Source organism: Nerophis ophidion, linkage group LG09 (genome assembly GCF_033978795.1).
Source record: "Nerophis ophidion isolate RoL-2023_Sa linkage group LG09, RoL_Noph_v1.0, whole genome shotgun sequence".
NCBI classification, from domain to species: domain Eukaryota; kingdom Metazoa; phylum Chordata; class Actinopteri; order Syngnathiformes; family Syngnathidae; genus Nerophis; species Nerophis ophidion.
This window is the reverse complement of record NC_084619.1, coordinates 57,984,940-58,006,068: the sequence shown is the minus strand read 5'-3', so window position 1 is coordinate 58,006,068 and position 21,129 is coordinate 57,984,940. Positions and strand designations below refer to the sequence as shown.

Below are 21,129 nucleotides of genomic sequence, written 5' to 3'. Positions count from 1 at the left end.
ATTTCTAGCCACCTTATTTGTGTGTTGTATATGAGATTTCCAGCTCATTTCGTCGTCTTTTATTACACACAGAAATGTGATTTCTTTTGCTCATTCAGAGAGCTAAATTGCAGAATTTACTCCCAAGCCTGACTGCATTTTGGACGAAAAAATCCCAGGAGGAACACTGCTTCTGAGGTGTTGGCTTTATTCCCAAAGCCTCGACAATTATGTTCAGTGGCAGCAATTATGAGAGTTAAGGTGTGTGGAATATTTTGGCAGGTAATCCTGCTGCGCCTCACATCACTGCCCCAACTCTAACCCTGATTCACCTAAAACTTCCCCGTTCTCATTCCCCCGCCCGCTCCCGAGCCGTCCCCCTCCACGCCACCATCCCCGCCCATCCCATCATCATCCCCGCACTCTCCTCCGAGTCCCTCCATCTCTCCAGTCGTCTCCCCCCCGTCTTTCTCTGCTCCGTGAGCTGGAAAATTGGCTTCAAAAGGCCACTGCTGTGAACAAGGGCCAGCCACACAGTCGGGCCCGTCCGCTTTATCTTTCACGCCACGGAGGGGGGAAAATGTGCCAGCGAGAGAGAGGGAGAGAGGGAGAATGAGAGAGAAAAGGGAAGAATAGTTTTGACCAGTCACTGAGACCAATAACCAGGAGAAAGCTACTTAGCGGGCGCCTCTGTCTGTCTGCCTCTGTTTCCCTGCTGTCTTTGCATCCCTCTCTCTCTCTCGCTACGTCCACTTCCTCTTTGCTTTCACCCTCGCTCACGCCTTTCACACGCTTCCTGTCTCTTTGCAGTCCCACTTTCTCATCTTCGAGGCATTTTTGTCCGTCTGTGACTCACACTTCATCTCACTTTGGTGCTCACTGATGCTCTCGACCTCCTTTTCCAGCTCTCAAAGGCAGCAATGACTAAAAAAGCTCTGCTACATCCTACTCCTTTTTAAATAAGGCTAAACATGTGATGTACCTTGACTGGAGTGTGACAAAATATCGGGCAATAAAATAATATCAAAAGAGTTTGCAATGGACCCAAAATCCAGCCATCTTCCTCCGCTTATCCAAAGTTGGGTCGCGGGGGCAGCAGCCTAAGCCATACTTGCCAACCCTCCCGATTTTCCTGCCCCTCCCGAAAATCTCCCGGGGCGACCATTCTCCCCAATTTCTCCCGATTTCCACCCGGACAGTAATATTGGGGGCGTGCCTTAAAGGCACTGCCTTTAACGTCCTCTCTCGCCTGAAAAGGACACTATTATATGTATCTCCGTTATCCATAGGTTTATCTATAACCCATAAAGTAGGCAGGCAAGGAGCTTTTTCTCAGCGTGTGTTTATTCCAGCCGGCACGTTAATACGCTGACACACAACATCCGGATTCCCATCATGCATTGCTTCAAAACTACAGCAAGTAGTAATGTCCAAAAAACATAACAGAGACGAAGCAGAAGAATGAAGAAGAGACATGGCGACCACGAGTAAGAAGAAGAATTACACTTGCAAGTTCCAAAATGATTGGAAAAAATTATTTCAGTTCAATTTTTAGATCACACTTCTCCATTGAACACAGTGGCCGAACAAATATAGTCATTCATGAACGGATTTATTTATATATATATATATATATATATATATATATATATATATATATATATATATATATATATTAGGGCTGGGCAATGATTAAAAATTTTAATCGAAGTTAATCACACTTTTTCTCCGATTAATCGCGATTAATTGCATTGTATACGCAAAGCCCAATAATGAATTCAAAAGTAGTGTGTAGTGCACCTTTATTGGAATATTCTCCCACATGAACAAAAGCGGCAAAACATTTGTTGTGCAAACACAATTTAAATCAGTGCTTGTTAAACAGTAGCAGTTAAATAGCATATTTTATGAAAATCAACTCAAAAAATGTAAATACAAACATTTAAGCTTATTTCCACTGCCAGGGTATTTAAGTTATCCTGTTTGTTATGGAAAATAAATATAATCTACATACAAATCTCTGAGCCACAATCATAACATCCGAACAGGCAATTTCTGAGGTAACAGAAGAAACATTTTTTTTTATCAGGGATCTTATGTTTAAAAAACCTATATTATAGGTAGTGGGCTGTTTTAGGGAATTTTTGATCAAATTATCCGTAGTAGCAATATTAATAATGTTGTGTTTATTATGCGTAGTGCACTTAAAATAATTACGACCATATCTAGGAATTGATATGATGGGAATTTTCCGATTATTTGCTTGGTTCTTCGATAAACTGAACGCATATACATGGTACTATTTGTGATGTTATGAGCCAGGGAAAAAAAGAACTACCTTACCCAGCATGCAACAGGAGTGACGCGCATGCGCGGTAGCCCGGTATAGGTTGTGTGTCGCCATGACGGCATCTTGTATGTTGTGATATGCACGCTCTGAAAGCAAACGTTAAGAACTCAGCCAACACTCCTCATCTGCATTATTCATAAATAGACAGACAACACAAATACTCCGCTGCTTCACAAGCCGCTGGATGTAGCCGGCAAAGTATTCCCATGCTAGCTAGCCGGTCTAGCAAGCACGCGTCATTCAGTCCAAAACGGCCCGATCTATCCACATTCAGAATTGTCTGGCGGTCGTAAGTGATCCCGGAGTGACCACGCTGTAAGCCAGCCATGAAATTTACAGAATTGTCCGTTATTTTTGCCAAATGTTCCATCTTAACCAAGAGCCCCTCCACGCCGAAGCCCGTCCGGGCGCCGCCATCTTTATACGAAAAGGCGTTAACAAAATAAAAGCATGTAAACAACAAATGCAAATACGCGATAAAATAATTCTCGGCGTTAATAGATTGATGAGTAACTCCTAATTAACGCATTAATTTGCCCACCCCTAATTTATATATATATATATATATATATATATATATATACACACATATATATACACACATATATATATATATATATATATATATATATACATATATATATATATATATATACATATATACAGTATATATACACCCCCCACGGTCCGTACCTGGTTTTACAACCACAGTTTTGCTTATTTTTCGTTACGTTTTGTGGGGGTAAAGAGAACAATTTTTTTTCTTCTCAATTATTTAGTTTTTTTGCCTGTCATCACAAACATTCTGCAGTATTATTGGTGTATTTAATACCGTAAGGCTTTTATTTCAATTTAATATTTACTGAACAACACTTTTAACTGGTAAAATGTTGTTGATATTTTTCGATTACTTACACATACATCAGTGCTTCTCACCAGTGCTTTGGCAAACAACAATGCTGAATTTCCCCCCGGGATCAATAAAGTACATACAATTTTATTCTATTCTAACAAGTGGTAACCCAGATTGGAGAGTTTTTAAAACTCAAATTTTGCCTCTTATGTTGAATGAAAAGTTTGTATTTAGGGTACTGTAAAATAATTTGTACCAACACATTAAACAAGCTTAGTCATTATTTCAGGAACGAAATGTTTTGTTTATCTGCAAACAAAAAGAACACAAAGTGTCTGTCTGCAGAGTTTTTTATACTGGTATACTGGTACTGTTGTTCTTGTTACTCCAACAGCAGCAGGGATACGTATTTTTTTAGTACGTTTTATCAGAGGAGTAGAGTCTTTGTAGATACACAAGCAAAAAGTCTAATTAAAAAATATTAAGATATAAAAATGCTTTTTCTGATTAAATTAGTGGGTGTGTTGATTCTCCCACCCATACAATCACATAGACGTTCTGTGAGTGCCTGCAAGTCCGCATTCAGGGCAATATTACTGGAGAGCTACAGCAGATAGTGAACCTAAAATCGCTGCTCCTTTTTAAATGCTATGTTTCAACTTGTATGCTAGTGTTAGTCATTGCGAAAGTTGCCTTCCAGTGGGTCCTCCAGACCCCAAAGCATTTCCATGTGAGCCCGTTTCATGGTTACAAGACAATTTTATTTTTTTAATCAAGTCTCTCAGTGCTTTCCAGCAATTGTCTTTTTGTGACTGTTCGTCTTGCTCTCGCTCTCCCCCAGCTCCAACAACGTCTCTCCTCCGGGTTGCTGCTTATACAGAGCGACAGGTGCTTAGATAACAAAGGCCCAGGTGGGCCATCTACGCACCTGCCACTGACTTCGAGGCCGGTCCTGGCACACCCCGCCTCGCTGCAGGCCACGCCCCCTCCACAGTCATATTTTTTTATTTTGTTCTTCTGGGCTGCACTTCCAGCTGTGTTAAGGGAAAGGCGCAGTGGGACAGTGGCCGTGCGCAACCCGAGGGTCCCTGGTTCAATCCCCACCTAGTACCAACCTCGTCACGTCCGTTGTGTCCTGAGCAAGACACTTCACCCTTACTCCTGATGGGTGCTGGTTAGCGCCTTGCATGGCAGCTCCCTCCATCAGTGTGTGAATGTGTGTTTGAATGGGTAAATGTGGAAGTAGTGTCAAAGCGCTTTGAGTACCTTGATGGTAGAAAAGCGCTATACAAGTACAACCCATTTATCATTGAAGAGACTGACTTTTGCGACGATGGAACGAGATACGGACACACATTCACAGACACACACAGGATCACGATCGATAAAGGTGGATTGTTCCGTGTAGGATGTTTTACTACTGCGGTAACTTCTGACAGACATTACCGCCGTGTTTGTTTGAAGAAATACGCTCACAGCTGATCACCGTGATCAAACTCAAATGAATAGCGATCACGATCATATAACCACCCAGCCTGAGGAGGACCCCTACAGAGAGTCTTTTATCCTCTGGACATGACCGTCCTGATCTACCACTGTGTTCATAAACACCAAACTGTCAATCAAGAGAGTTAATGATAAGCGCTTCCTTCCAACTCAAGGGCAAACGTGAGCATGCAGCAGCTCGGCATACAGTGATAAACAAACAAGGAGCCCACACCGTCTGAAAGAAGCCTTTGTCGGTTCGAGTAAGGTAGAGCATTGTACAGTTGGACAACCATCGGCCGAATCCAGATTTCTAAATCACCTGGAGCATCACCAGTTGGTTATGGGCGTGTACAGGTGGGGTTCTTGATAAAAAAAACAGCTACCAAAAACCTGGATCATCGCTAGGTTGACAGAGAGTACTAAAGTGCACAGTCACTAACTGAGCTTTTCAGGGGGGATTTCACAGCACCAAAGCCTCTATCAGAGCCCCGCATTGACCGTGGCAGCTTTGGCGAAATGAGCACATTTCATTTCGCCGTGTAGACAGAAAGAAGGATCGGCTGCTCGCCTCCCTCTCCTTCCGCAAAGCTGCCATTTTTCCTTTTGGCACGCATTGCCAAAATGCGACTTAGAGGGGACGAAGGGAGTTGATTTTGCCTGCACACAGTCTACGACGAGATGACTGTCCTCCATGAAAAGCTTTTTTTCCGCTCCCAGTAATCCCTCGGAGCATGCCACTCCTGCTCCTTGGGGGGTGGGCGCTGTGTTTGTTTATTTCAGATGGCTGGAAAGCGGGGTTCAGTTTATGTCAGGACTTTGGGTATACCAAAGGAGGGTAAGGCCCACTGGATCAATAACCAGAAAAGCACTCGGAGAGCGCAGACCTACACCAGATCCTACATTCCCATTGTACAAAAAATATATATATACTATGGTACTAAAACAATAGTGGCCATAAACAGTTAGCGCCTACAGCAAAAGTGCACAAAGTATAGCACAGGGGCCATTTGTTTGTCATTGTCTGTAGACACAAAACAACAAAAAACACCATCTAAAACTCGGAAATCTGCAAGAAATAGACAAAAAGCCAAAATCAGCCAATAATGACACAAAGAGTTGTCTTTGAAAAACAAAAGTATTTATACATAGTCCTTTTTCATAATGAAAAAAATATATACATATGTATGAATATATACATACATATATACTGTATTTATATATCTATATATATATATATATATATATATATATATATCTTTTTTTTTTTTTGAAAAACAAAAGTATTTATACATAGTCCTTTTTCAGAAAGAAAAACAATATATACATATGTATGAATATATACATACATATATACTATATATATATATATATATATATATATATATATATATATATATATATACAGTATGTATATACAATATATGTATGTATATATTCATACATATGTATATATTTTTTTTCTTTAGGAAAAAAAAAAAAAAATATATATATATATATATATATATATATATATATACATTTTTTTTTTAATATTTAAATACAGTGGGGCAAAAAAGTATTTAGTCAGCCGCCGATTGTGCAAGTTCTCCCACTTAAAATGATGACAGAGGTCTGTAATTTTCATCATAGGTACACTTCAACTGTGAGAGACAGAATGTGAAAAATATCCAGGAATTCACATTTTAGGAATTTTAAATAATTTTTTTGTAAATTATGGTGGGAAATAAGTATTTGGTCAACCATTCAAAGCTCTCACTGATGGAAGGAGGTTTTGGCTTAAAATCTCACGATACATGGCCTCATTCATTCTTTCCTTAACACGGATAACTCGTCCTGTCCCCTTAGCAAAAAACTGCCCCAAAGCATGATGTTTCCACCCCCATGCTTCACAGTAGGTGTGGTGTTCTTGGGATGCAACTCCGTATTCTTCTTCCTCCAAACACGACGAAGTGAGTTTATACCAAAATGGATTCATGGATGATACAGCAGAGAATTGGGAGAATGTCATGTGGTCAGATAAAACCAAAATAGAACTTTTTGGTATAAACTCAACTCGTCGTGTTTGGAGGAAGTAGAATACTGAGTTGCATCCCAAGAACACCATACCTACTGTGAAGGATCGGGGTGGAAACATCATGTATGTATATGTATGCATGTATATATGTGTGTATATATGTGTATATATATATACATGTGTGTATATATATATATATATATATTTCTATATGTGTGTGTGTATGTATATATATATATATATATATATTTGTATATATGTGTATACATATCTATATTTGTGTGTGTGTGTGTATATATATATATATATATATATATGTGTGTGTGTGTGTGTGTGTTATTAACATTAAAGAGAACTACAAAATATATAGATCAGCTTACAACAAAGAATAACTGTATTACCATTGTTTTTTAGTCCGTAACAGAAAAAAATTATCGCCTTAATTTGCATGAAATAATAAAAAAAATAAAAAAAACCCTCATTGGAACTTTAAACATTTTTTGACCAACTTAAACCATTTGATACCGAAAATTTTAATTAAATAAACTCAATCAATAATACATTCAAATTGATCAGTAACATTAACTCAGAAGCACATTATATAAAACACTTAATGTGGGATTAAAAGGCGCATTACAGGGGTCATATTATGATTTTTTTTCTACATTGGTGGGCTCCATAACATGTAATGGTGTTTTTTTGGTCAGAATGTTGCATAGATTATGTTTTACAGACAATCTTTAAGCCGCTTTCTGACTGTCTCTTCAAGTTTGTTCTTATTTACATGCCTACACTTCTATAGCGTCTTCTCCCCTCTATATTTGTTGTAATTTTTAGCACTTCCATAGCAAATTTACTGACAGATATAAGTTAGAACTATACAGTATGTTATATTAGAAATGGCAACGGCTGAGAATGAATGCCTCACAAGAGGATAGCAAAAAAGAGGGCGCTTTTTGACCACGACACAAACTATAATGGCGAAAAAGGACATGCGAAGATTTTCGGAACTTAAGCAGATCCCAAATATATATTAGTAGGAACCGAAGGTTAAGAAATATTTATTTTGAATATTATTGCAAAACAAAACTCCAAATAATGTCTCTTAATAAGTGCCATTTTGGGGTCCTTATACACATACCATAATAGCTGTATGTTGAAGCACAGTACGTCTTACTATGGTAGCCGTAATGCTCCATCAATCCATCAAGCGGTGTGACTTCGTAGCTTACCAAAGTCGTATCAAAACATTTTGACACATTTTTGAGCCTCGTGTGTAATGTTCTATATTCTCAATGGAACATCAAAGGGGTTGTTGGATTTAATAAGCTCTGCTTCTTCCGACTTCTTTTCAAACATGTGGAATTGTGCAAATGTAAACATGTAATGTTTTTTAAGTCCATGAACCAGTTTATAAGGAACCTTAATCACGACCAAAACGTGATACCAACTGTGTTGTTTTGCTTCTTTTTAGTCAGGCCTTACCTGCTAACCTGTACTTGCTTGCGTCATTTATTGAACAGGAGGTTTCAACCTGCAGTCCACACGTATCTCTTATGTGTGACTGCCATCTACTGGTCACGCTAATCATGACACCATGTACCAAATAATATTGCTTTAAGGTTGGTAAGCCATTCTTGCCAACCCTCCCGAATTTTCCGGGAGACTCCCGAATTTCAGTGCCTCTCCCGAAAATCTCCCGGGACAACCATTCTCCCGATTTCCAGCCGGATCTGAGTGAGCCTGTCGTCACGTCCACTTTTCCTCCATATAAAGAGTCACGTTATAACATCTACGGCTTTTGGAGCTCAATGCACAACTGCACACACAACTAGAAGGAGACTCTTATATATGTCTCCGTTATCCATAGATTTATCTATAACCCATAAAGTAGGCAGACACGGAGCTATTTCTCAGCATGTGTTTATTAATACACTTTCACGCAACAGTGTATTCCCATCATGCATTGCTTCGAAACTACGGGGAGTAGTAATGTCCAAAAAAAAGATAGTGACAGAGAATAGAACGAGGATGGACAATTCAACCCTAAACTCACTCCTTTCCTGCAAATTAAATTTCACAGCTGCTGCCCATACCTATGCTCCTTCAAACCCTTTGCTACTGGCTGCAAAGCATTGCACTTTTAAATACAACAATGAGTAGAGAGGAGTGTTATGTGTGTGTATGTGTGTAAATAAATGCCATCTATCCATCCATCTTCTTACGCTTATCCAAGGTCGGATCACGGGGGCAGCAGCCTAAGCAGGGAAGCCCAGACTTCCCTGTCCCCAGCCACTTCGTCCAGCTCCTCCCGGGAAATAAATGAACACAGAAATTCAAGTATTTCTTATATAAATAAAATAAATATTTGAATTTTAGTGAATTCTAGCTATAAATATACTCCTCCCCCCTTAACACCGGCCCACCCCAAACACCCACCCCTAATCTCCGAAATTCGGAGGTCTCAAGGTTGGCAAGTATGTGGTAAGCACAACATTAGGCGCCCTGGGTTATTAGGCACAATATCGATTTTTGAGAAAATGAAAGATCATGGTTTGAAAAATACAGTAAACTTGTTTCATTGAAATTTTAGCCAATAAAAAATAAGATGAGGAGTCGCGAAGGGCCCTTAGGTTGCATTTATGTTACATGTGAACTGCGTGACACGGTGGAACCTGAAAGAAAGGGTGCTTTCGATACAAAGAGGAGTAAATGTAAAGAAGTGTATGCAAACGTACAGTAAGTGTGTGGTCGTATTGTGTCTGATGAGGGTCCTCCTCTCTTTCTTCAGCTCCTCAGCTCTTCCCAGACAGAAGGCAACCTCCTAGACTGCAGCTTCAGTCAGCTGCAGCCCCACCAGCTGCTGACCGTGGAGGCACCTGCTGGACCCCAAGCATCCAGGGAGGGGTCCTGGGCTAAATCCTGTGTGTTTGAATGTCTGCGAGCACGACTGCACCGCCTGTCTGTCAGCCGCATCTCCCTGCCTTCCCAACCCATCTCCTGCTCACGTCACCCCGACGAAAGCACACTCCTCCTGGGCCTCGCCGATTCCTCCGTGGTCCTCTACGAGCACAGGCGAGGGGTCTTGCTTTTGTTCCCCGGCCCCGCTCCGCTCTCCCTCCTCGCCTGGCACCCTGCTGGTGCTGTGGCCGTGGCGGGGGTGGTGCAAGGCGAGCTCATATGCTTTGATGTGGGCCTGGCACCCCTCAGAATAGCGCTGGTGGCAGAAGACGTGGCTCCGGTACCCACGCTACAACTGGCCCGACACCTGCGCTGCCCTGGGGGTCTGCAGAGGCTACAGTGGGCAACAGGTCCAGAGGGCGGCGCCGACGGAGTCGATACACTCCTGCTGGCCTTTCAAGGAGGACCATTAGCGGCCTTAAGATTCCGACTGGGTATGTAAAACTCCCAATCTTAATTCTGTCTGTTGTGGTTCTGACTTTGTCCTGGAACCCCGCTGTGAGCAGGTCGGGTCGCCCGACTGCCGAGGGAAGTTAATTTGAAGGTGAGCGGGAGCCGCGCTCTCGCAGGTCATTCAATAATTCTCCTGGGGCAAAAACGCCCCCCTAAGCACAGGTACATTCTCTGGGATGCCGTTTTCCGATAAATCGTTGGCAGTGGCCGCGCGCTCCCTCGGGGCCCCCAGATAAAAGTTTGCCAATCAAAAGTGTTTCAGAGCGAATACGCACACGGACAGTGTGAGTCCCTGCCTGGTGTGACTTTGGGAAAGACGAAGCCACAGTGACTACTGCTCAAGTTGGGAACCGGGGGCGGTGCGGGGGGTGGAGGTAGGTAGAAGATGGCGTGTGTTTATGTGCATGCATGAAGAAAGGGGGAGGGCGGCTTCCAACAATGGCGTCCCCCTCCTCTGATCGTGTGCCAAGGTTTTGATGAAGGAAGCTACTGCACGTCTTTTTCGCCATGATAATTCCCCCGCCCCTTCCCTCCCTACAAACAGACACACAGACGTTTATTCTTCAATTACTTGGCTTTTATGCACACACACACACACACACACACACACACACACACACACACACACACACATATATATATATATACAACCCCCCCAAACTCATTTGTTTGCTCGCACTCCTTCCGTGTTGACTCCTTTCACAAGGCTCGCTACATGACAGAGTGAAGAAAGACTTGGCGGAGCTCCAAGTTCTCTCTTTTTTTTTTTTTTTTTTTTTTGATTCCATAAGAGGCAGCACCCCCACCGCCCCCTGCCTGCGCCGAGATATCTCATCTGGGCACACACATTGGCCAAAACTGGGTCTGCACCAGCTCCGTTCTATGAAAGAAGAGCAGGGAAAATACCATATTTGTCTGCGAATGGGAACGGAGTGATGCAAGTCCAGTTATATAACTCCAGTGCCCAGTGCCCGCTAATCTCTCCAATGGACTCGAATATGTTCTTGACAATCACACCCACTCGGTACACCTCACGATATGTTTTTGTTGCAATTGCATGGAACCGGTTGACAAAATATTAATTGGAGTCAAGGTTTTTTTCCAAAAGCGTAAACCAGGGGTGTCCAAACTTTTCCCGCTGAGGGCCGCATACTGGAAAAAGACTAGTAGTGTCAAAAAAATCAATTATGGAATGAATCACGATTCTTATTTGTAATGATTCACAAAACGCAATTTAATATATATTTAAAGACATATATATTTTTAATCTGTCCTTTCCAGCCACTCCGGCAAATCATTGATGTATATGATCATATCTAATGTACAGATTTATTTTACAAAAAAGTGTTGGATAATTCTCTTGCTACCTTATTTGTATTTGCCTTTATTAAATGTTTGGGTAGAATTTTAAATAACTAAAAATGTTACACTGAGCTATTTGTCTATTTTATGGAGGAATGTAGTTAATCGCGTCACCCAATGTTATTAAGTAAGTATTGATTTTCAACGGAGAATCGATTTAAATCAATTCCGAATCGAACCCCCAAGAATCTAATCAAATTGAATCGTGTGGTGCCCAAAACCCTAGTTTTGATATTTTTAATTTTCAAAACCAGTACAATATATATACTGCAACCCTTTGGGCTCCCCTCAGTTTTGGTGAACCTTAAAGGTCCCGGGAAACACAAAAAGGTCTAAGTCATTAAAAGTTTTCAAAATAAGTCATATATGTATTAATATATTACTCTCTTTCAACACTTACATTTCTATAGATCAACTTCAGCTATATCGGTTGCCATAAAGTTGTTTTGTTTTATTTTATGCCCCCCTTTTTTTCAAAGAAAACTTGTTTTTTATGGCAAAAAATGCAAAAGGCAAGGTAAGTTTATTTGTAGAGCGCAATTCGTACACAAGAGAGTTCAAAGTGCTGCACAGAAAAATCACATGATGGTAACACCAAAAATAAAATAATTATAAAAGTAATCATAATTTCAAATAAAATCATAGTGTAGATAAAATACGTTCAGTTTTCATACTGAAATAAAAGTGAATTTGAACATTGCCATTGTGGAAATATTTTCCCCAAAATATTTTTCAAATTTGAATATTTGTTGTGGGGCTTTAAATATGTTAATAATTCATAACAACGTTGCTTTTGAGTCTTTTTTTTTAACAATACCAATTTTAAAGAAATCCGAGTAAAGATCCAAAAGACCCCACTCCTAAATTTTTTTTTTTTTTAATTCAAATGTCAAACATATTTTTATTTTCAACAATTAAATCCATACATTACCTTCAGATTTTTCCATCCATAAGCTTTTATAAATATTTTTTGCAATTACAGTTTTTAAATTAAAAAACTCCCTTCATGGCAGATTTGTGTGATTAGTGTCAATATTGCAAAATATTCTCCCTACATTACACCTGTTTGCTCTTTTATTCTGCTTTTTATGTTGTTGTTGTTGTTTTTTTTTTTTTGCTTAGTTTGCTGCTGCGCAAAAGGCCCCCGAGTCGCACTTTGGACACCCTTGGTATAAACAAATACCAGAAGAAATTAAATGGCTGAATTCAATTGAATTTTATGAACGTTTTGGGAGAGAACTGATAACGATCTTTTTCTTTCCAGCTTAGAGGAGGTCCCTTGTACACACACACACACACACACGCACACACACACACACACACACACACACACACACACACACACACACGAAAACACACACTGCATAAGATGTATTTACACACATTAGCACGCTCTGTAGGGGATTTGGGCCTTGCTAATTGCGAGCTTGTCATTTTAATTGCCCCATCACACACAAGCATACGGAAATAATAAACACACACTCGGGCATCCACACGCAGACAACTTCCTCCATTAATTTTAAAGTCGGGTGATTACTTGTACAGTACACCACCATGACCTTTTTATTGTTTGCACAATTCATGCTCCGTAGTAGATGAGCAGTCCCGACCTGTGAAGCATGTCACATGGTATTTTCAAAAATGAAATTACACACACTTTCCCTCAAACTCGCAGGCAAAAAGTCCTCACATTGTTGACATTTTCATCATCATAATCGGCCTTTGCAGTCATAACAATTGTATTTGTACACACACACACATACACACACACACAATGTTGCTGCCGGCTGTGTTACCTGACTTTTTCATTATTCGACAGCTTTGGTCAAAAGTATATATTTGTGCTGCAGTTGCCTTCATTTCAGGAAACTTTCAGGCACCACAGTCCTTGCACAAAACATATAACTTTGGAAAAGTTTGTTATGAATGCATTTTTTTGCACAAACTCAAAATTAAAGGAAGTACAAACCCCGTTTCCATATGAGTTGGGAAATTGTGTTAGATATAAATATAAACGGAATACAATGATTTGCAAATAAATTTCAACCCTTATTCAGTTGAATATGCTAAAAAGACAACATATTTGATGTTCAGGTTTTGGAACATAATATGGTGCCATCCAAGTGCCGTCTTTTTCATGGACGCCCCTGCTTATTTTAGCAAGACAATGCCAAGCCATATTCGGCACGTATTACAACAGCGTGGCTTAGTAAAAAAAAGAGTACGCGTACTTTCCTGGCCCGCCTGCAGTCCAGACCTGTCTCCCATTGAAAATGTGTGGCACATTATGAAGCATAAAATACGACAGCGGAGACCCCAGACTGTAGAACGACTGAAGCTCTACATAAAACAAGAATGGGAAAGAATTCCACTTTCAAAGCTTCAACAATCAGTTCCCAAACAAGTGATTTAGGGCTATATAAGTAAACATTGATTGATTGATTGATTTAGTGTTGTTAAAAGAAAAGGTTAGATGTAACACAGTGGTGAACTTGCCCTTTCCCAACTACTTTGGCATGCGTTGCAGCCATGAAATTCTAAGTTAATTACTATTTGCAAAAAAATAAAAAATAAAGTTTATGAGTTTGAACATCAAATGTCTTTGTAGTGTATTGAATTGAATATGGGTTGAAAAGGATTTGCAAATCATTGTATTCCGTTTATATTTACATCTAACACAATTTCCCAACTCATATGGAAACGGGGTTTGTAAATCATTTATTCATTTTGAGGGGGGAAACAAATAAAGAAATTTAACTGAGGATAAATTACATTTTACATGTTTATTTCACATTTCTCTGTAATAATCTTTTATCTCAATGTGTCAGGAGCCCTGACGGGGGGCCAGTTGGGCCCAGGGGTGCTTCTCCAACAACGGCTGTGTTGTGGCCAGGTCCGGGAAGCCCTCGGCATCCTGGGGGCCATGGACTGGAACATCATGGGAGACGAGTGCTTCCGAGGCCTGAGCTCCATCACCAACCACTTGCTGAGGCTCCCGCTGGACACACAGACTGAAGGTGGCATACTAATTGACGTATTCATTTTGACATGATTCCGATGTTGTAGATCTTCTCACTGTTATTTGTTATCTACAATTTCCTGTGTACTTGTAACACAGTGAGCTCCATCTAGTGGTACGATACAGAATTCAAACAGTGTTACTGTTCAAACTGTGTGTAATGTTACAGAGGCTAAACATTCAACATGCTTGTGAAATAAAACCTCTGCCTTGTTTTTAATGAATATTTAGGCCTACTACGATACTGTATTTTAATGCTAGTCATTAAAGTGTTTTCCAAGATGGTACTTGGTGAAAAATGTTTGAAAACCACTGGTGTAGAACATGTTGTATATTGCTCTTTATTTAAATAGTTAGAATTTTTACATGTCATGTCCCGTACAGCACAATATTTTTAAATTAGGTAATTTGTTTTTATTCGTCGTGCAGCACAACTGGAAGCTGCATTCGGAGTGTTTTATGCCCCATCTGCGCCTCTGCCTGGTAACGTGTCGTCGGACTACGAGAAGCTAATCAGCCGATACGCACGTCGCTTTTTCCACCACCTTCTCAGGTAACAATACTTGTAGAGTTCAGACACAATCCACAGATGCTTGAAATCAGAATCAAATGAGACAAATCCTGGCTGCATAGCACCAATATGGGATTAAAACCTTCGCTTACTTTTTATATACCTCCTATGTAATTGATTTTCCAACAGAATAGATGACTGTTTGTTTTTAGCACATTAAAACACCCTTAATGTGATACATCACAATTGTGCATATAAAACTCAATGTATTTTTAACAAACAATGTCATTTAGCACAGTGTTTCTTGACCATAGGATCGTAAGCGCCGGCAAAAAATATGTTTCTCAGTTGGGGTCCATATGGACCGCAGCAGTACTCAGTTGTAATACACTTTTCCACCACTTCTGGCTGTAATTACGATATAAAAAAAAAACTGAAGAAGTTTGGAGCTAAAATCACCTAAAATATGACTAAAGTGGTGAAACTGTATTTTCATTTGCACTTTATTTTCAATGACAGCTTAGTTAAGAAACATATTGTTATGATTCGTAATTAATTTTGTTTATTTTAGCAATACATTATTGCAGTGATTGTCAGACTGTGGTGCACATGCTCCATCTACTGTAGCGGTACACCAAATAATCAATTAAATATGACTATTTATATGCTATAAACATTTAAGTACATTTTCATTTAATTAAAAAAAAAAAAAGTCAGATTTATTTTATTACATTGTTTAACTTGTATGTGCAAACACTATTTTATTCATTGTTTAAGTACAGTGTTACTGTTCAAACAGTGTGTAATGTTACAGTGGCCAAAAATATGAAATATACTTGTGAAATAAAACCTCTGCCTTGTTTTTAATTAAAATTTAGGCCTACTATGCTACTTCTTTAATGTTGGTCATTAGGGTGGTACGTGTTTTCTGAGGTGGCACTTGGTAAATAATGTTTAAACAACACTGCAATATTGTATATAAATATATTTTCATCGGCACCTTCCTTTGCCTATGATTTATGTGTTAAATAAAACGTGTGAGTAAACCATTGCTTCATATCATTTGACAGGGTTGTAAACTGTAAGTATGTTAGATATAATTATTGAATACAATTAAAATCCAGAGTAAGATGACCAATTCAGTGTTAATATCTGAGTGGGCCCCATTCCCCACTCAAGTGGAAAAGTTGGGTCCCAAGGTCAAAATGGTTAAGAACCCCTGATCTACCTATCAATCAATCAATCAATCAATGTTTACTTATATAGCCCTAAATCACTAGTGTCTCAAAGGGCTGCACAAACCACAACACAAACCACTACCACATCCTCGGTAGGCCCACATAAGGGCAAGGAAAACTCAAACCCAGTGGGACGTCGGTGACAATGATGACTATGAGAACCTTGGAGAGGAGGAAAGCAATGGATGTCGAGCGGGTCTAACATGATACTGTGAAAGTTCAATCCATAATGGATCCAACACAGTCGCGAGAGTCCAGTCCAAAGCGGATGCAACACAGCAGCGAGAGTCCCGTTCACAGCGGAGCCAGCAGGAAACCATCCCAAGCGGAGGCGGGTCAGCAGCGCAGAGATGTCCCCAGCCGATGCACAGGCAAGCAGTACATGGCCACCGGATCGGACCGGACCCCCTCCACAAGGGAGAGTGGGACATAGGAGAAAAAGAAAAGAAACGGCAGATCAACTGGTCTAAAAAGGGAGTCGATTTAAAGGCTAGAGTATACAAATAAGTTTTAAGGTGAGACTTAAATGCTTCTACTGAGGTGGCATCTCGAACTTTTACCGGGAGGGCATTCCAGAGTACTGGAGCCCGAAATGAAAACCCTCTATAGCCCGCAGACTTATTATACTTATTATTATTATAGCACCTATTAGGTGCTAGTAGCGCCGATCAGGAAAGTGTTTCGGATTAAAATTAAACATGACCAGCAGAGACTGGCTTTTCTAACGTACTGCAAGACCAGACTGTCCAAAAAAGAAATACCGCTCAGAAAATGACTCCCGTTTTAACTCTGCTTGATAATGCACATTTCAATCACCCGCACCTGTTTCATGCGCACATATGTGGCGACAGCCTTTTGAAACGTCCGCTTGACTGAAATGGACGCTGTTGTTCACGCACTCGGCCGCTAACGTCTCCTCCGCTGTTTGGCATCCTTCCTCCTCTCCTCTCTTATCACCAACCGGCATTCTTTCTCTCTCAATAAACATCAAATGTAGGAAGACACCACCCTACACCCAACACACATCTCCCGTGTTTCTTTGTTCCTTAGCAGGCTCTGGACTAAATCAACCACTTTAGCTTTTTTGTACTTGCTGACTATTTGTTTGCAGTGCACATTTATGTTTCCATGTACAGTACATTGGAAATGTTATTATTCACCACTTTAGGACTGATTTTTTTTAATGTCCTCATTTCCTCTCTTACCATTTTGTGTGCAGACATCAGCGCTTTGAGAAGGCCTTCCTCCTTGCTGTAGATTTACAGGCCAAAGATCTTTTTATGGTGAGTCATATTTACTAGGGCTGAGGGCAAGGACTTCACAATACAATACATACGATACGGTACGATACACAAGATTGTGATATGGCCATATTTGGAAAAGTTGACTGACAAATTAAAAATGCAGCTTAAAATACAAGTTGTATTTAAAAAATTAAAATAACAGATTTTCAAATTAATCGCAATTCTTATTTGAAACAATTCTTAATAGATTAAAAACAATCAAAAATCAAAATGTACATATACATTAACTGTACAGACATACATATACACATACTGTACATATACGTTTACTGCACAAACATACATACACACATACTGTACATATACATTAACTGTACAGATATACATATACACGTACTGTACATATACATTCACTGTACAGACATACATACACACATACTGTACATATACATTCACTGAACAAACATACATATACACATACTGTACATATACAAGTACATATACACACATACTCTCATGCACATAGTCACGTTTCAGCAAACATATTTTAAAGTTGTTGCCCTAAGGGAACCTAGGTAACACATGGCACACTGACAAAGCTATTAACCTATTGTTACTATAACAATCTACAAGGTTATATAAGTTGCGTCTCTTTTTTCCCCTCCATTTTTTGGTATTCATTTTTTATCTCTAGTTATCATTACGTATATGTATTGTTGCATTTGAACAACTGTATTGTTGACAATAGAGGTAAATTATTGCTATTGTTCTTTATCATTAGTTATCCTGTCCAGCCACATTAGTATATGTGTGGGTAGATTTTTTTGAAAGAAAAACACTTTTTTTTTTTTTTTAATAAAATGGACAATATTTATTAGAGCTATTTATCTATTTTATGGAGAACTGTAATTCATCATAAAACTGGCACCCAATGTTACTAAAAAAGTAAAGATTTTAAATTGAGAATCGTTTTGAATCGAGAATTGATTTGTTACCCCCAAAAATCAAATGGAATCATGTGGTGCCCAAAGATTCACAGCCCTAATATGCACGCTATGCGACTGTAATAATTCATTCGACAAACTAAAACAATGTAAGTTCAATGTTTCATTTTCATTCATTGCAGTTGTACAGAAAGTGGATCAAGTTTCTTGCCACTCAAAGGAGAACTGCACCTTTTTGAAATTTTGCCTATCATTCACAATCCTTGTATAAAACAAAAACTTATATTTTTCATTTTGTCAATGCATTTTAACTCCTACAATATGGCCAGTATGAGTTGGCTAACATTGCATTCATAAAGCCCTCTTAAAAAAAAGAACTGCCAACTCCATTTACGTCTCGTGACCTGAATATCAACCAAGTATTAGCGATACTGTTATTACAAGCGCTAACTAGGGATGTAAATCTCTTTGTGATGGACAATTTTATTCCCATCTTGATACATGGGTTTTAATAATAATAATAAAAATATTAATGTGACATGTCTCATGCCGTCATCGTGTGGGGTGTAGTGCCGATCGTTACAAGACACATCGTAGCAGGTGTTTATTCTTTCAATAAACATTATGTCTTGCCAGTCTGTCGCGCCAACTTCTGGCTTGCTGGCTCTTCCTGCTGGTCGCGGCACACCTTTCGGTGTCCGATGTCTGCGTCTGTTGCCGGGACTCATCTTGCTCGGGTTCTCTCTCGTCGCTCTCGTGGTCGTTGTTGTCGGGTTGTTCCTCTCCTACTTCTGCCCCGAGTGTTCCTCCTTCGCCCCTTTTATGCTGCAGCAGAAGATGATTGGATTGAGCGCAGGTGTGTGGTGTACGCACCTGACGCTGATGGTTGCAGTGTCGCTCCAGGCGTGCCCCGCCTCTCCGCTTCGCTGCATGCTCCGCCTTCTCGCCGCCATCTTGGGCCGGACCATCGTTCGTCCGAGCCTGCTGTCGGCTCCGTCCCTCCACAATTAATAATAGATTGTATTTGTAAAAAGCACTGAGGTGGCGACTTATCAAGGGTGTACCCCGCTTTCCGCCCGATTGTAGCTGAGATAAGCACCAGCGCCCCCCGCGACCCCAAAGGGAATAAGTGATAGAAAATGGATGGATGTAAAAAGCACTTTACATTGAGCAAACAACCTCAAACTGCTACAGTGTATTAAGAAAATTAAAAGATAGTAAAAATAAAAACTACAACAGTCTAATTGCTAGACCTAGATCATTTGTCGCTCATGAAGTCTGCCGTGATTAGTAGTAGTCATGTTGTTGTTGAGGCAGCACAGTGGAGGGGGCTTAGTGCATGTGCCTCACAATACGAAGGTCCTGAGTAGTCCTGGGTTCAATCCCCGGCTCGGGATCTTTCTGTGTGGAGTTAGCATGTTCTCCCCATGAATGCGTGGGTTCCCTCCGAGTCCTCCGGCTTCCTCCCACCTCCAAAAGCACGCACCTGTGGATAGGTTGATTGGCAACACTAAATTGGCCCTAGTGTGTGAATGCGTCTACCTGTGTTGGCCCTGTGATGAGGTGGCGACTTGTCCAGGGTGTACGCCGCTTTCCGCCCGAATGCAGCTGAGATAGGCCCCAGCGACCCCCCCGCGATCCCAAAAGGGACAAGCGGTAGAAAATGGATGGATGAATGTTGTTGTTGAAGGAAAAAGCGAATGTTGTGATACATCTGTGAAAATTAATACGATGAATTAATAATTAATACATCAATCAAAGGTTATTTATATAACCCTTAATTACAGGCGCCTCAAAGGGCTGCACATACCACCATGACATCAGTGGTCTGAACCCACATCCTGGGGTATCGGCTGTAATGGATGCCAAGTGAGTTGAGTTATTACAAATACTCATGATAGTGTGGGAGTCCAGTCCATTAGGGCCAAGCAGAAGTTTGTAGGCCTCCATCCAGGTCATAGAGATGACTTGGAACAACTCGCACCTCCTCCAGACTGGTATCTCTCCAGGGATAATACATTACTTGCCAACCCTCCCGATTTTTCCGGGAGACTCACGAATTTCAGTGCCCCTCCCGAAAAACCATTGTCCCGATTTCCACCCGGACAACAATATTGGGGGCGTGCCTTAAAGGGGAACATTATCACCAAACCTGTGCAAGCGTCAATATATACCTTGATGTTGCAGAAAAAAGACCATGTATTTTTTTAACCGATTTCCAAACTCTAAATGGGTGAATTTTGGCAAATTAAACGCCTTTCTGTTTACCGGTCTTTTAGCGATGACGTCAGAACGTGACGTCACCGAGGTAACACACCCGCCATATTCATTTTCACATTACAAACACCGGGTCTCAGCTCTGTTATTTTCCGATTTTTCAACTATTTTTTGAAACCTTGGAGACATCATGCCTCGTCGGTGTCTTGTCGGAGGGTGTAACAACACTTACAGGGAGAGATTCAAGTTGCACCACTGGCAAGAAATCTGCCGCCAGACCCCCATTGAATGTACCAGAGTGTCTTCACATTTGACCGCCGATGCTAAGACAGACATGGCACAGAGATGTATGGATAACCTGCAGATGCATTTGCAACGATTAAGTCAACGAAATCACAAAGGTGAGTTTTGTTGATGTTGTTGACTTATGTGCTAATCAGACATATTTGGTCACGGCATGACTGCCAGCTAATCGATGCTAACATGCTACGCTAAT

At 40.4% G+C, this 21,129-nt stretch overlaps 1 protein-coding gene across 7 annotated transcripts in view; it reads left to right on the top strand.

The window, feature by feature from the left end:
- Positions 1 to 21,129, top strand: part of wdpcp (WD repeat containing planar cell polarity effector) — a 174,207-nt gene that overhangs the window by 98,778 nt on the left and 54,300 nt on the right. For all 7 annotated transcript variants that reach the window (XM_061911332.1, XM_061911334.1, XM_061911337.1 and 4 more), the window contains 4 exons: positions 9,476 to 10,079; positions 14,289 to 14,477; positions 14,909 to 15,032; positions 17,448 to 17,511. In XM_061911332.1, coding sequence (XP_061767316.1) covers positions 9,476 to 10,079; positions 14,289 to 14,477; positions 14,909 to 15,032; positions 17,448 to 17,511 — 981 coding nt within the window. The remainder of the gene's footprint in view (positions 1 to 9,475; positions 10,080 to 14,288; positions 14,478 to 14,908; positions 15,033 to 17,447; positions 17,512 to 21,129) is intronic.